General features: G+C 40.1%; 1 protein-coding gene across 2 annotated transcripts in view; it reads left to right on the forward strand.

The window, feature by feature from the left end:
- The window catches only part of DPP4 (dipeptidyl peptidase 4), a 79,101-nt gene that overhangs the window by 16,276 nt on the left and 47,622 nt on the right, over positions 1-15,203 (forward strand). Inside the window, exons 3-7 of one of the 2 annotated variants that reach the window (XM_007464495.1) lie at positions 5,715-5,810; positions 6,207-6,298; positions 8,224-8,304; positions 14,652-14,704; positions 14,822-14,894. In XM_007464495.1, coding sequence (XP_007464557.1) covers positions 5,715-5,810; positions 6,207-6,298; positions 8,224-8,304; positions 14,652-14,704; positions 14,822-14,894 — 395 coding nt within the window. Of the gene's footprint in view, positions 1-5,711; positions 5,811-6,206; positions 6,299-8,223; positions 8,305-14,651; positions 14,705-14,821; positions 14,895-15,203 lie in introns of both variants that reach the window. The other variant, XM_007464494.1, reaches the window with a different exon arrangement.

Genomic DNA, 15,203 nt, shown 5'->3' on the forward strand with positions numbered 1-15,203 from the left:
GAAGAGCGGGGAGGCCAGAACAGATGGAGTGGAGGGACAAGAGGAGAAGGGGGGCGGGGTCACGACACGGACAACCCCTCGTTGTTTCCTTTTTTCCACATTTTTGCTATTCCGGAAAATGTGCACGGTACCAGTTGGTCGGCCTTTCAGAGTAGACCTTTGAAAATACAGCGATTACATCCCTAACAAAAGTTTGGTCATCTGACACTGTGATCTTAGAGTAAATGCTTAGAGTACACAGCCCCAGGTTCAAGGGCTCCCGCTCAATGGCAATGCATTTATCAGATGCACTTGATGTGCCTGGGATGTTTCTCTTATTGAGAAGGGAAATCTGGTGATAGTGATTATATTTTAATGCCTCCTGTGTATAGTAATCAGAGAAGTGTCACTTTTCACAATTCCTCTAATTCCTCTCAAGTCCAGCATGTTCCCCCCATGTGAACGCTGTGGATGGTATTAAACTTGTCGAAGGAGGAAGTGATGCTCGTCAGTACTTAGCGAATGATTCAATTGTACTTATCCTAGGTGCTTTCTCAACGTGATGCTCTTATGCTTTCTTGTTAGGATCATTTGGGATTTGAACACAGTGAAAGTTAATTAGCTATTATTTTATTGCAGTGAAATTCCTCATCTCAGCAGCACTGCTAGGTACTCCAAGGGAGAGACTCTTTCATCTTTGTATCCTGATTGCCTAGCACATGTTTGGAACAAAATAATAATAAATAGTTTGACCGATCTGGAGGGCTTCCTAAATTTTAAATCCTGAGCTAAGAACTTTGCATACATTATCTCATTTCATCATGGCAGATCCCTAGGGGCCAGATAGTGCTACTATTATCATTTTATAGATTACAAAGTTGAGGTTTTGTAAGATTCAGTAACCTTCCTAAGGCTCCTGTGCAAGAATTAGGCCTGGGTTCAAATTCAGTCTCTGACTTCAAAGCCACCAGGGACCCAACCCCTTATTGGTATTTGTTGAATCATTGGTGATGGGTGGCAGCCCGCGTGTGCTGCTGGAGAATAAAGGATGTGAGCAACTTTCCAGTCAATTTCTTCTTCTGACTTCTTGATTTTTCCTCCTCTGTCCCAATGTCAAGGCTGCTCTTTTGCTAGAGCAAATTGTAAAATAACACTCATTTTATTTCCTTAGCGTCAATATAAAATGTTAACTGATTAGCATATGGAACACAAGAACTCTATAACCAGATATCTATTCCCCATGTTTAACAACTTTATGAGTTTATGAGCTATAAAGAGCACTTTTCCTTTCAGTTGCATTTCATTAGCCATTTATTTCCCAAAACAGTTTATCTTTCTGAGGTAGAAATATTTTATATCACAGTTTCATACAGACCAAAAAAGGTTATTAGTAATGAATATAAAAAAATTCAAAATATCCTGTAATCATAAAATAACCATTGGTTAAAGCAAGACTATTCTGTGGAACTACACCACTCTCTTACCTAGATCTCACCATTCTGGAATTCCTTTTATTCCGAAAAGATTTTGATCCTACAACCAGGACTCATTAAGATACCATACACTTTGACGAGAAATTATTATTAAGTCGAACCATTTTAAAAGCTGTTATTCTGCCATTTTTGATTGATAAAAATGGCATTTTCGTATGGTTCAACCTAATAGTTGGTCTCACCAAAAGAGTAAAGTATAAAGCTGTTAACCGTTTTTTGATTTTTAAATTCAAGGAGACATGAATCTAGGAGTTTCTGTGTAAACTGATGGGTAACATATGATTAACTGCTCTGCTTGGCTAGCATAATGCTTTAAAACTGATAAGTCAAATAAACGGTATGTCCCAGGCCCACCAGGAAGACCACACTAGCAACCCAAGACCTTCATCTGTTGGTGCCCTGTCAGGGAGCAATCAGACAAGGAAAGAGAAATGTGGGCGTGTCTTCTGGTGTTTGACAGAATAGGTTGTAACTTGGCAGCAAACTATGGACTTGCTAAAGGTCAAAACCTGGACTTGGCATTCACGTCTCACAGAACTCACTTATCTAGATGTTTCGAAAGAGTCTTCCAGTTTGCAGCTGCTTTTCAAATGACAAGGCAAAAAACAAGGAACATTTGTTGCTCTGCTTGTTCCAGTTTTGCAGTGGTGTTTGGGGTCTGGGGAGCCAGGTTAGGGAACCCGGCTTGAAGGTCTTTGTAAAGGAGCTGAGAGAGGGTAACACAAGCGAAGGGTGGCCCGGGCCTTGCACCCATGTCCTGGGCCATAGCAAGAACGCGGCCTGGCATCAGTATGGATATCTGAACATCAGCAGATGGATCGAAATCACGCTGAGCCCATTATGAGCAGAAGGGAGTATGAATCTGGCAGAGATGATGGGTTTAGAAAGGCTGAGGCCTGATGAGAGGATGAGCCCAGTGACATCTGAGGCGAAGAGGCAGGAGAGGGAAGTGCCTAGCAAGGGAGAGCGGCATGCAGGGCAGCAGGTGACCTCACAAGGGATTTTTGTCTCAGTTATTTTATTATTCCAGAGTGAAGTGTGTTGTCCTTTAAAACCTGGGCAAATACCCCCATGTGAGATAACACTGTATCTGATCTATATTGTAGGTATGCAGTTCATTCTCACAAAATCAAGAGTCAGTGATAGATGCTTTATGTTGATATGTCTGCCTTATTATAGATATATATGTCTTAGTATGTGTGGACTGCTGTTATAAAGATAGCAGAGATTGGGTGACTTAAACAACAAACATTTATTTCTCACAGTTCCGGAGGCTAGGAAGTCCAAGGTCAAGATGCCAGCAGATTCGGTGTTTAGTGTCTGGTGAGGACCCGTTTCCCGTGTCCTCACGTAGCAGAAGGGGTGAGAGAGCTTTCTGGAGTCACTTTCTAAAGGGAACTACTCCCACTCATGAGGATTAGTACTCATGATCGAATTACCTACCGAGGGCTCCCCCTCCTAATACCATCATATGGTGGTTACGATTTCAACATGTGAATTTTGAGGGGATACAGACATTCAGTTGGTTGTAATATATGTGTGTGTGTATAAATTGATCTATTTCTATTTACAGATCTATCTAAACATCTACATCAGCAGATAATATTAGGATTGTGAATGTCTCTTACCACTGATACCTTGATTTGTACTAATTTGGGGATTTGTTTTATGTTCATTTTAGACTAATAGCTCTTGATAGCAGGGTATTTATCCTCAACAATGATACTCACTTTATAACTATTTTTATATAATAGGATGATTGGATGAATACAAACAATTGAGGGTGTTTAATGAACAAATCCAGATTTGTAATTTTGTAGTCCAACATGAGTTTCAAATATTATTTTCTGTAGCACAAGGCTTTACTTCTTATTTAAAGGTTAAACTCAAGGACTGGCTTTACTCACTTGCTGTATTTTTGCTGACGAACACAAATATCTTATTAACTTTCAGGGGAGAAATGCAGGATTGAATTGAAAAACAAAAGTTTTCAAAAGAATATTTTACTTAACAAACTAGGCTTAAACAAAATCAATAAAATAAAGGGTAGCAACTTTATCTATCGAAGCTGAAGGTTTTATAGGCAGAAACAAGACTATGTTATCAGATAAAATCCAAAGAAATAAAATCTTAAGAACATTTTTTGAAAGAGCATTTCCTGTACGAGATCTACTTCTCCACAGGCTGTAAAAAATTAACACAAGAAGATACTCTGCTGGCTTTGAAATCCCCGAAAAGAACTGCAGTTATAGGAATGTTACGGTAGTGGCTGATTTTGTGTGTATGTTTACACGTACGTGGAAAATGTAGAGAGTTTGGAAAAAGACTTTAGGGTATTTGTCATCAGTGGAGGCTCCGGGATTGGGGAAGAGGAATCACACTGGCTTGACTGCGCTTATAGGATGATATCCTACTCCAATCAGCAAAAACTTTTTGTGTGTGTCTCTTTTATGCCATACAACTGTGCTAGATGCTAAGGTTGATGAAAAACAAAAACAAAAACCCCAAACCAACGAACAAAAACCCAAAGCCCTGTCTTCAAAAGAATACATGGCCTAGCTGAGTAGGTCACACAGGCAGGCATGGAAAAATAGTTATCAACACAAGTTAGTAAGTGACAGGAGCCCAGTGAGTAGCACGGGGGCAAAAGTGAGAGGCCGAATTGAGGTCTTCATGACAGAGGTGGGAAATGGAGGAGGGAGGCTTGTGACAGATGTGGAAGCAGTTGAGGACATGCCAGGAAGTGGCTGAGGACAAGGAGTAGAGTCAGACAAGCCTAAGAAGATCTGCTAGGTTCAGTAGGCAGATCAGTGTGACTAGGTTAGAAGGTTCTTGCAGGGAGAGAGCGAAAATAAGCCTGGAGAGAGTCTCACATCAGACTGTGGAGACTGCAGCTGCCAGACTAAGCAGTCTGAATCTCCCTGTAGACAGTGGGGACTCATTGGAAGCTTTTGAGGAAGAGATCACCAGAATGAAAGTGGCATTTTAGAAAGATCATTCTGGTGATGGTGCAGGGCAGGAATTGGATTGGGAGAACCTGATGGCAGGGATATCTGGAGAAGAGATTTCGCAGGAAGAGTCAATAGGGTTGATTGGTTGTAGGGGATGGTAAAAAAGAGGGAGACATCAAAATGGTCTTCAGCCTTTGAATTGGCATCTTCAGTAACAGAATATAAAAGCACACAAATTTCCTACGGAAACCTAGTTTGGGAAGGAAGACAATTATTTTAGACAGGGTATGTATAGGGTTAGAGTGGGGCAAGTCAACTAAGAAGGCTGAACACAGCACTGGAAATGTAAGCGTGGGTACGGTAGGCTAAGTTAGTGAGAGCAGATGTTGTCATTCATCTAAATGGTAAGTATGCCTGAAGCCCAGGAACTCACGTTCTCTGGAGTTCCCTGGAAGGAAAACTGTAGAGAGAGAGGAGGAGAAAGCTGAAGACTAATATCAAAGCATTTCTGCCTTACACGTCAGTGGAGAAAAATAGAGTCAAAGTAGGAGATGGAAAAATAATGGTCAGAGAGTTAGCAGAAGGACTGAGGCTGTCACAGAATCCAAGGGAAAGGTTTCGTGTAAACTTTAATCAAATTCAAGGAAAAGTGATGATAGAAACGAAGATCTCTGAACTGGGTGATCAGCATATCTTAAAGGTCTTTGCAGAGCAAGAGGGCTTAGAAGTGGACCTCAGGGCCTCACGAAAGGATAATCTAGCCTCGTGCCATCCACTGCATGACTGCATTGACTGGGAAGGTGCCCATTCAAATTGAGATATACTGTAATCATCAATTACATATCAGATTTTAAAGACAGTACGAAAAGAAATAATGTGAAAGATCTATTAATAACATATAAAAACCGACGACGCACTGAAATGATAAAATATTTGATATACTGGCTAAATAAAATAGGCAATTAGAATTAATTGCACCTTAAAAATTTTAAATATGGCTACTAGAAAGTGTACTCACACTATATTTCCCTTGGACATTGTTGATCTAGACCTTCGAAATAAAGCTCACTAATGTAGCACCGTGAAAAACACACTCTCGCATCCACTTTAACAGCTAAATGCATTTTTACACTTTTTCTCAGTCCGAACTCTTTCAAAATGTGTTTTGCATTTTGTCAGTGTATTTCTGTATTTTGTGACTAGTGTATATTGTAGATATCCTTTTTTTTTTTTTATGCGAAACAGGTTATCCCGTCTTACTGAACATTTGGCTCTTTTTTCCAACCAGCAGATGATGCTACAGCTGATAGTCGCAGAACCTACACTCTAACCGATTATTTAAAAAATACTTTTAGAGTGAAGTTCTACACCTTGCGATGGATTTCAGGTAAGGATTTTTGGCGGAGAGGGGGCTGATTTTTATGGTTATTTTCATTCGGGTTAGGTTGTGGGGCACTTTTATGGCACTGAAAAAATATTCTTATTTTTTTTTAACCGTATGGGAAAGTATTTTTTTTCTACTTAAGGGTGGAAAGGGAGATAAGACAGAGTATTTCTTTGATATGTACTATAAAAAGTTAAATGTGAATTGAACCCTTTACAATAATGATTGAAAAATGAAGGCACACTAGTGTAATATTCATCAGTTCATGTTTTTCCAACTTAGAAATGCCTTTTTAGTACTTGTGTGAATTTGTCTTAAATTTTTATTGCATGGTTTTTTAGCTTATGAAGATATTTAAAAGCAACTTGAAATACTGATCTGGCCGTTTTCTCTCTTTAGATCATGAATATCTCTACAAACAAGAAAATAATATCTTGCTATTCAATGCTGAATATGGAAACAGCTCCATGTTCTTGGAGAACAGTACATTTGTATGTTTAATCACATAATTAATTCATGCTTTAAGGGAATTCTGGGGATTTTCTTTTTCATAACCTTTCAAATCATGAGTGCTATCATTTCTCATCCTGTTGGACTCTCTCTGCAGCATATGGCACAGTGGATCTTTCTCTTCTTCTTGGAATGCTCCCTGCCTTGGCTACTTTTTAGTCTCCTTTGACGATTCCTCCTCCTCTGCTCATGCTCTTACGTGTAAGTGCTCCGCAGGGCCGTGTCTTCACTGCTACCCTCCCTCCTCACTTTGCATGCTCTCCTTCAGCGAATTCCACGCACTTCCACAGCACAGGTGTTTCTCAAATACATGCCTGTAACACTAACCTCCTCCCAAGATCTAGACCTCTGTTTCCAACAGCTTGCCGGTTCTGGCACATGGATGGCCTGCAGTCATTTTAAACTCAGTGTCCCAAGCTAAACTAGTTATTTCCCCTTCCCTCTGCTAGCAAACGGAAGGCATACTAGTCCTCTTCCTGAGTTTCCAATCTTGGTAAATAGCGCCCTCTTCAAAGTCACTTAAGCTAGAAACCTCAGAATCCTTGATTCCTCTGTCATTCCCCTTACTTAGCTACTCAACAAACCCTATCAGTCCTCCCTTGCAACGTCAAGTGTCTCTCAGATTTCCATTTCCACGGTACAGTCCTGGTTCGAAGCCTTGATTAATCTTGTGACAGTATTCTAACGAGTGTCCCTCTCTCCATTCTGTAAATTAGACCACGGCATTGCCCAAGTCCAGGGCTAATGTAACCCCTCCCCTCTCGTCTCATCTCAGCCACTGGGTCACCAGAGCATCTTTGTAAAAGCCAGATAAGATTCTATCACATCCATGTGCAAAAAGTAGTTCAGGGCTTCCCCGGTGGCGCAGTGGTTGAGAGCCCGCCTGCTGATGCAGGGGACGTGGGTTCGTGCCCCGGTCCGGGAAGATCCCACATGCTGCGGAGCGGCTGGGCCCGTGAGCCATGGCCGCTGAGCCTGTGCGTCCGGAGCCTGTGCTTTGCAACGGGAGAGGCCACAGTAGTGAGAGGCCCGCGTACCGCAAAAAAAAAAAAAAAAATAGTTCATAGGTCCATTTCTTATATCTAGGCCTTGGCTATTTTTCTAATTTTATGTCTTCTCTTTGTCTGACACACCCTATACTGTATTCAGGTTACAACTAACTTTAGGCAGTCTCTAAATATGCATGCCCTTTCTGCATCTGGGTTTTTTTTATTTTTTTATTTATTTTTTTTTAGAGAGTCCTGACCTACAGAAATGGTGATTGTTTTGTTTTGTTTTGTTTTGTTTTGTTTTGTTTTTTTAAGATGTCGGGGGTAGGAGTTTATTTTTATTTATTTTTGCTGTGTTGGGTCTTTGTTTCTGTGCGAGGGCTTTCTCTAGTTGTGGCAAGTGGGGTCCACTCTTCATCGCGGTGCGCGGGCCTCTCACTATCGCGGCCTCTCTTGTTGTGTAGCACGGGCTCCAGACGCACAGGCTCAGTAGTTGTGGCTCATGGGCCTAGTTGCTCCGCGGCATGTGGGATCCTCCCAGACCAGGGCTCGAACCCGTGTCCCCTGCATTAGCAGGCAGACTCTCAACCACTGCGCCACCAGGGAAGCCCCTGCATCTGGGTTTTTACTCTTGCTGTTTCCCCTCCTGAGGAAGTTCTCTCTCTGTTCCTGATCCCCACCCACATAGCCATCTTTCCTTCATTAAAATAAATCCTTCCCTCCCTGATTCTCTAACCCTGATCACCACCCACCTTGCCTCATGGTCATTTGTGTGAGGGAGTGTGCCCCCTCCTCTAGACCGGAACCTCTCAAGCTACCAGCCACAAGTCTAGAACCGTACCCTCTACACAGTAAGTGCTCAATAACGGCAGTTAAATGGAATCATTCAATTGTTCTTTTTTCTACTTGATTGACAGGATGAATTTGGATATTCCATAAATGATTATTCAGTATCTCCTGATAGACAATATATTCTCTTCGAATACAACTATGTGAAGGTAAAAGAAATGCTTTTTTACTGTGACATTTAAAGAATCCTATGAGTACGTTATTCTATAACTGATTTCAAGTCTGTGACTATTTAGGATTGATACCTAAGTAAAACAGTAGGCGCTAAAAACTCATTAATTTGGTATCAGAAGGAGAAATGGTCATTCTCATTCATAAAAGATAAGTCTAACGAATGTTTTGAAAGAAATTCATTTTCAGGGTTTTCAAACACTAAAAGGCTAAAGTAATATTACACATAGATACTAAAAACATAAGTTAATAAAATAGAACTTATAATTTAAAAGTATGTGTACATGTCTGACTTGTACATCCAGTAATAGAACCCTTTATTTCCTTTGTCTCCATTCGACATATATTAAAACTCTCAAGTATTTGCTTTAAAAACAGTTAAACTTCTCATCCTCTAGAAGAGACTCTGCACGGTGACTCAGACCACCTCCCAGCCCCCAGGTCCCACCATATACAAACTGTTCCAAAGGGGCAGCCTCAGCACCGGTCATCAGTGCCCTGCAGGGAACGCTCAGCTTCCTCCAGTTGCCCAGCCCAACATCAAATTCTCACACATTGAGGAAAGGTTACAGCCTAATCACACGTCCTTCTCATGTTTAGGGTGGCTGCCCATCGCCAGTGACTTTCACTGCAGCTTTTTGATTATTCATGGATTTGACAGCGGCTGTTGAGTATAGGAAGTTCTAAGACATACAGGAAAGATTAAAAACCTGTAGAGAGATTCTGCTTGAAAACAAAATACAAAGCTGGGGATCCCTACCTCTGCCTTTTTTCTCTAGAATAAATAGTAAATACTGAGTGACTTTATCCCACACACCAGCGCTGCTGTATTCAGGCCATGCCGACCATGCCGCACTCCGTTTCCCACTTTGGGATGGTAACTCCCGCTCGTAACATTTGCCCTGATTCACTGTGCTGGGCTCCATTTCCTGGACATGAAGCCTTGCTGACTATGTTCTGCTAAACCAATCTGCTAAACCAATTGGTTTACTTAAAAATTACTTAAAGCCTAAGCCAACTTTAACACATCTGTTCCCAATTAATGAATTAGTGTTTTTGTTTTGTTTTTTTTTGTTTTGTTTTGTTTTTTGGTACGTGGGCCTCTCACCGCTGTGGCCTCTCCCGTTGCGGAGCACAGGCTCCGGACGCGCAGGCCCAGCGGCCATGGCTCGTGGGCCCAGCCGCTCCGCGGCACGCGGGATCCTCCTGGACCGGGGCACGAACCTGCGTCCCCTGCGTCGGCAGGCGGACTCCCAACCACTGTGCCACCAGGGAAGCCCTAGTGTTTGTATAATTCAGTGGTTCTTTTTGCTGTCTACAGATTAAAATTACTTAAGGAGATTTAAAAAATTCCTAGTGTCCAGGTCCAATCCCCAGATCAATAAATTGAAGTCTCTGGGGTGAAGCTGTCATCAGTTTTCTGTTTTTTTTTTTTTTTTTTTAACACGTAGAGTATTTTAATGAGCAGCCAGGGTTGAGAACCACAGATTAACAATTTCCCAAGTTAAAGACAAACATATAAAGACTATGAGGTTAAGGTAGAAACAGCAAGGTAAATACCAGCTCAATTTACTATTTAGCCAAGTTCAACAAGTGCCATATGATGTGTACTAACGGATGTATTTCACTGGTAGACCTTAGCTGGACAACCATCATTGGTAATTTGTATTTGTTGTATCACTGGAGTTTTCATGTGCATTTAACTGCTTCTGCTGTTTTCATTCTGTCCCCTTCATCCTGCCACTCTGCCTTTCGGAACCCACCTCGCACCTCCCTCTCTGCACTCACCATGCTTGGCCAGTGCTTCCCACCCCTGCCTGCTCCTTAGGATTAATCACCTGGGGAAGTTTTTTTTAAATACAGATGCCTAGGGGCTTCCCTGGTGGCGCAGTGGTTTGGGGTCCGTCTGCCGATGCAGGGGACACGGGTTCGTGCCCCGGTCCGGGAAGATCCCACATGCCGTGGAGCGGCTGGGCCTGTGAGCCATGGCCGCTGAGCCTGCGCGTCTGGAGCCTGTGCTCCGCAACGGGAGAGGCCACAGCAGTGAGAGGCCCGCGTACCGCAAAAAAATATAAATAAATATAAATAATAAAATACAGATGCCTACAGCCTACTGCACACCAACTAACTCAGCATAGCTATGGATGGGGCCCAGGCGTGGGTAGTTTTAAGGACTCCCAAGTGATTCAGTGATCCAAAGTTAAGAACCTTTAAGTGCAAAGCTCTTCATTTTTCTCAAGCATCCCTTTCATTCCCATCTAAGGGCCAAAGCATTTGCTATTGCTTCCTCCTGGCACCTTCTTCCCCTGCTCGTCATATGCTCTCCCTTTTTAGTAGTTCAGGTCCAGGCTTTGTTGATGCTACTCTGTTCCCCCATCATTCACTCTCTATCACATTAGCTTACTTTCTTCATACATTTTATTGCTGAGCATTAAATCAAAAGATAACTGAAATAGAGAACTCTATATTCTATTTTACTTCGTAAATGTGCTGACTAATCAACTCTCAAGACACACATCAAGAACAAAGAAAAGTCTAAGTTTATTCCATTTCCCTGGAGGTCTACTTCCAGTGCTCTTTAGATCCTACTGCATGGTTTCTCCATGACTGAGCTAGTGCATTCAGAAAGATCAATTCTTAATTTTAAGGTGTAGCTACAAAAAGAGGTAAGTGAGTCAGTGAACAAAATCAAATAAATTTAAAAAAATTAATTAATTAAAAAAAAAGAAAACATAAATAAGTAAGTACCATACAGCCTAGTATGGATGTTCTCATAGCATCTCGCCTCATCGCTTAATGCTGTACCGATAATAATAGTTGCATCGTCTGTGACTTGTTGACAATGTCCAGGAGTCCTGCTAAACATTTCACGTTCATTCTCACGCTCCTGAGATTGTTTCTGTCACTACCCTCATCTTCCTAAAGAGAAAATTGAAGTCTAGAAAGAAACTTGCCTGATATTACATATTGGAGACTTGCCTTCGTCCATTTGGGTTGCTATAAGCATCACAGACTGGGTGGCTTAACAACAGAAATTTATTTCTCAGAGTTCTGGAGGCTGAGAAGTCCAAGATCAAGGTGCCAGCAGATTCAGTATCTGTCGAGGTCTCACTTCCTGGATCATAGTCGTCGTCTTCTCCGTGTGTCCTCACATGGTAGAAGGGTCAAGGGATTTCTCTGGAGTCTCTTTTATAAGGAAACTAATCCCATTCATGAGAGCTTTCCCCCTCGTGACTTAGTCACCCCCCAGAGATCCCATCTCCAGAATACCATCACGTTGGAGGTTAGGATTTCAACATATGAATTGAGGGTAAGGGGGGAATACAAATATTCAGTCTATAGCAAGACTTGAATCCAGGTTAGAAGACTCCAAAGTTTGTGCTCTTAAACATGATCTTTCCTATCTTCGTGCTTGAACCTCTTACTAATATGATGCTTTTTTACCCTTCTCTGTGTGTCAGTCCTCTGCCACTGAGACTCAGTCCAAGAATCACCTTTTCCATAAGCCTCTCTCCTTCCCCAATTGCTAATTTATGATTCCTGCCTTTCCCCACCCACCTCCATTGCATGCTCTGTGATTCTTCTCTTGTAGTTTATGTCTCCATATTCCCCATTCAACTATGAGCTCCTCAAAAAGAGGGAGCCTGTCTTATCCAGTAATGACTTATCAAGAGGATAGGTGCCAATGTTTATAGCTTAAATAGACTGATGAGTCTGTTTCAGAAGATGAAGTGAATATACAAACATCTTGGATTTCCCTTTACAACCCATGATAGATCTGTCACCCTGAAATGATCTCAAAACTTCTTAAATCTCTTAATATTTTTAGCCTGTACCACAACTTTTGGCTCTAGCGAGTATTATACTCAGAGGTTTTCCAGAAACAAGCATGGAGTGTGTCAGAATAATCCAGGATTCAAAATAGAATGTATGACTTGCAAAAAAGAGGAGACAATAAATATTTGTTGACATGAGAGGACAGGAGGGTGATAAATGATAAGTGGGAAATATTTTTCAAGATTAGGGACCTGACGTGTCTCACCTCTGCTAATACAGCTGGGGGTCTTGGGCTACCTATTTCATCTATTTCAGCCTCATAGGTAAACTTTGATTATTTCAGTTTGGTCTGTTTCTTGAATACATACTATGTGGCTTGTGCTAGACCAGACTCCGGGTATTTAAAGATGAATAAGACACAATTTCTTATCTCTAGGAGTATGGTAGGGAAGAGAGACATACAGACAAGTAATTTTGAAAAAAAAAATCTTTAATTTATATATGTATCCACATATAAACATAATATTTCATAAATGCAAATCTGTGATCATATATTTAAAAACTCTTCAGTCTTATTTTTTTACCATTTTTTTCTTCACTCCCTACTCCTCACCCCTCTGCCTTTTCCCCAGGTATCCCATGTTGAGAATCTATTGTATACCCCTCTATATTTTATATTTGTTTCTTTATTCATATAATTCTAGGAAGATAGACATTCTTTTTAGTTATTGTTTATTTTATAAAAATAGAATCCTATTTTCCATACTTTTCTGTAAATTGCATTTCTCACTCAGTGGTACCATGTGGAACTTCTTGCAAGTCATCTGCTATGGCTCTAGCTCATTTATTTTTGAATTAATAGACTTTATTTTTTAGAGCAGCTTTAGGTTTACAGAAAATGAGTGGAAAGTACAGGGGGTCCCCATATACTTCCTCACCACCACCCCACCTCACCTCCACCCCTGTTATTTCCCCTATTATTAACATTTTGCATTAGTGTAGTACATTTGTTACAGTTGATGAGCCAATACTGACACATTATTATTAACTAAAGTTCATAGTTTACATTAGGGTTCACTCTCTGTGTTGTACATTTTATGGGTTTTGACAAATATAGAGTGTATAATGACTTTTATCTGTCATTATAGTATCATAAAGAATATTTTCACTTTTCCTAAAAATCCCCTGTGCTCCACCTGTTCATCCCTCCTTTCACCCAAACCCCTAGCAACCACTGATCTTTACTGTGTCTGTAATTTTGTCTTTTCCGGAATGTCATGTGGTTGGAATCATACAGTATGGTGCCTTTTCAGATTGGCTTCTCTCACTTGGCAATATGCATTTAAGTTTCCTCTATTTCTTTTCATGGCTTGGTAGGTCATTTCTTTTTATAACTGAATAATATTCCATAGTCTGCCTGGACCATGGTTTGTTTATACATTCACCTGTTGAAGGACATCTTGGTTATGTCCAAGTTTTGGCAAACATGAGTAAAGCTGCTGTAAACATTTATGTGTAGGTTTTTTGTGTGGGTATAAGTTTTCAGCCCATTTGGATAAATGACAAGGAGTGTGCTGGTAAAATTATTTGAGCTGGGAGTTTTCTTTGTACAGAGGTTATTTATGGATTCACTTGTTTATTAGATGTAAAACTATTCAGAATTCACTCTTTCATCTCACTTTTGATAACTTGCTTTTATGGAATTTGTCCTTTTTTCTAACTTTTAAAACTTATAGGTAAAGAACATTTAAAATAAGGTATTATAATCTTTTAATGTCTGTAGAGCCCATTGTGGTATCCCATTTTTCATTTCTGATATTATTCATTCATACTCTATGTTAGTAATTTTATTTTATTAAAATTTTATTAGATTTTTCAAAGAACCAGTTTTTAGCTTTGTTGGATTTTTCTCTATTGTATTTTTTCTATTTGATTACTGCTTTTACCTTTATTACTTCTTTCCTTCTAATTTCTTTGGATTTGGTTTGCTTTTTATTTTTTAGATTCTTGAGATGGTTATTTAAAATATTGATGGTATATGTATTTCAATTTTAAAACATATTGCCAGGTGGCTTTCAAAAAATCTGTAACACTTTATATTTTCATGATCAATATAGGAAAGTAAACATCTCTCCCATCACTACCAGCAATAGAATTAGAGATCTTTAAGATATTTTGCCAATAAGATGGTTGAAAAGGGAAAATTTGCATTTTCTTAAACAGGTGAACTTAACATTACTGTGGTAAGTGCTGAGAATAATGTTTGCCACAGGAAGTGGCACCTCAGCCCACTGTGGTCCTGGGAAGTCTCCTTTGCAGAGGTGAGGCCAGAGAAAAGTTATAGGTGAAATCCAGAGGAGTTTGTACTAGATGATTTCTGAGATATTTTCTAATTCCAAAATTTTAAGAATCTAGATAGGGAATTATAAGATATAGAATTTGAGAATTATACAATGTTATACGGCTTTATCTCTCAGCTGGGCTCCTATAGCAAGTGGTCAAACTACCAAGAATCACAGAAGCCTGAAATGTTTGTTTTCTTTTGCAGCAATGGAGGCATTCCTACACAGCTTCGTATGACATTTATGACTTAAATAAAAGGTCAGCAACTTCCTCCCAAAATCTGTTATGCTTTTCTAGTATAATAATAATTTAAAAAGAAAAGAAATTCCACTGTGATTTATTCACTTGGAAATGTTTCTCTTTATCTTTTTCCAGGCAGCTAATTACAGAAGAGAGAATCCCAAACAACACACAGTGGATCACATGGTCACCAGTGGGTCATAAATTGGTCAGTGAGTCTCTCCCCTTGTCAGAAAAATAATGGCTCAAATCTCTCATATGCAGAAGCTGCTAACCATGATACAGAGCAGATACTTAGGAAGCCAGTACATCACTATCAAACAGAGTTTTATTGCCTAAAATAATATTTTATTAGTCTAACAGAGTAAATACAATTCCTGAAAGTTTCTGAACTACTGTTAGGGAATTGTTTATTTACTGGGAAAATGTTCATTAAACTCTTGAATTCTAATTCTATTGCACTTTGGGTTTTGTTTTGTTTTGTTGAGGCATTCCCGCTTTCTGATAGTTCTGTGAC

The sequence above is a fragment of the Lipotes vexillifer genome, unplaced genomic scaffold (assembly GCF_000442215.2).
Source record: "Lipotes vexillifer unplaced genomic scaffold, Lipotes_vexillifer_v1.1 scaffold68, whole genome shotgun sequence".
NCBI lineage: Eukaryota > Metazoa > Chordata > Mammalia > Artiodactyla > Lipotidae > Lipotes > Lipotes vexillifer.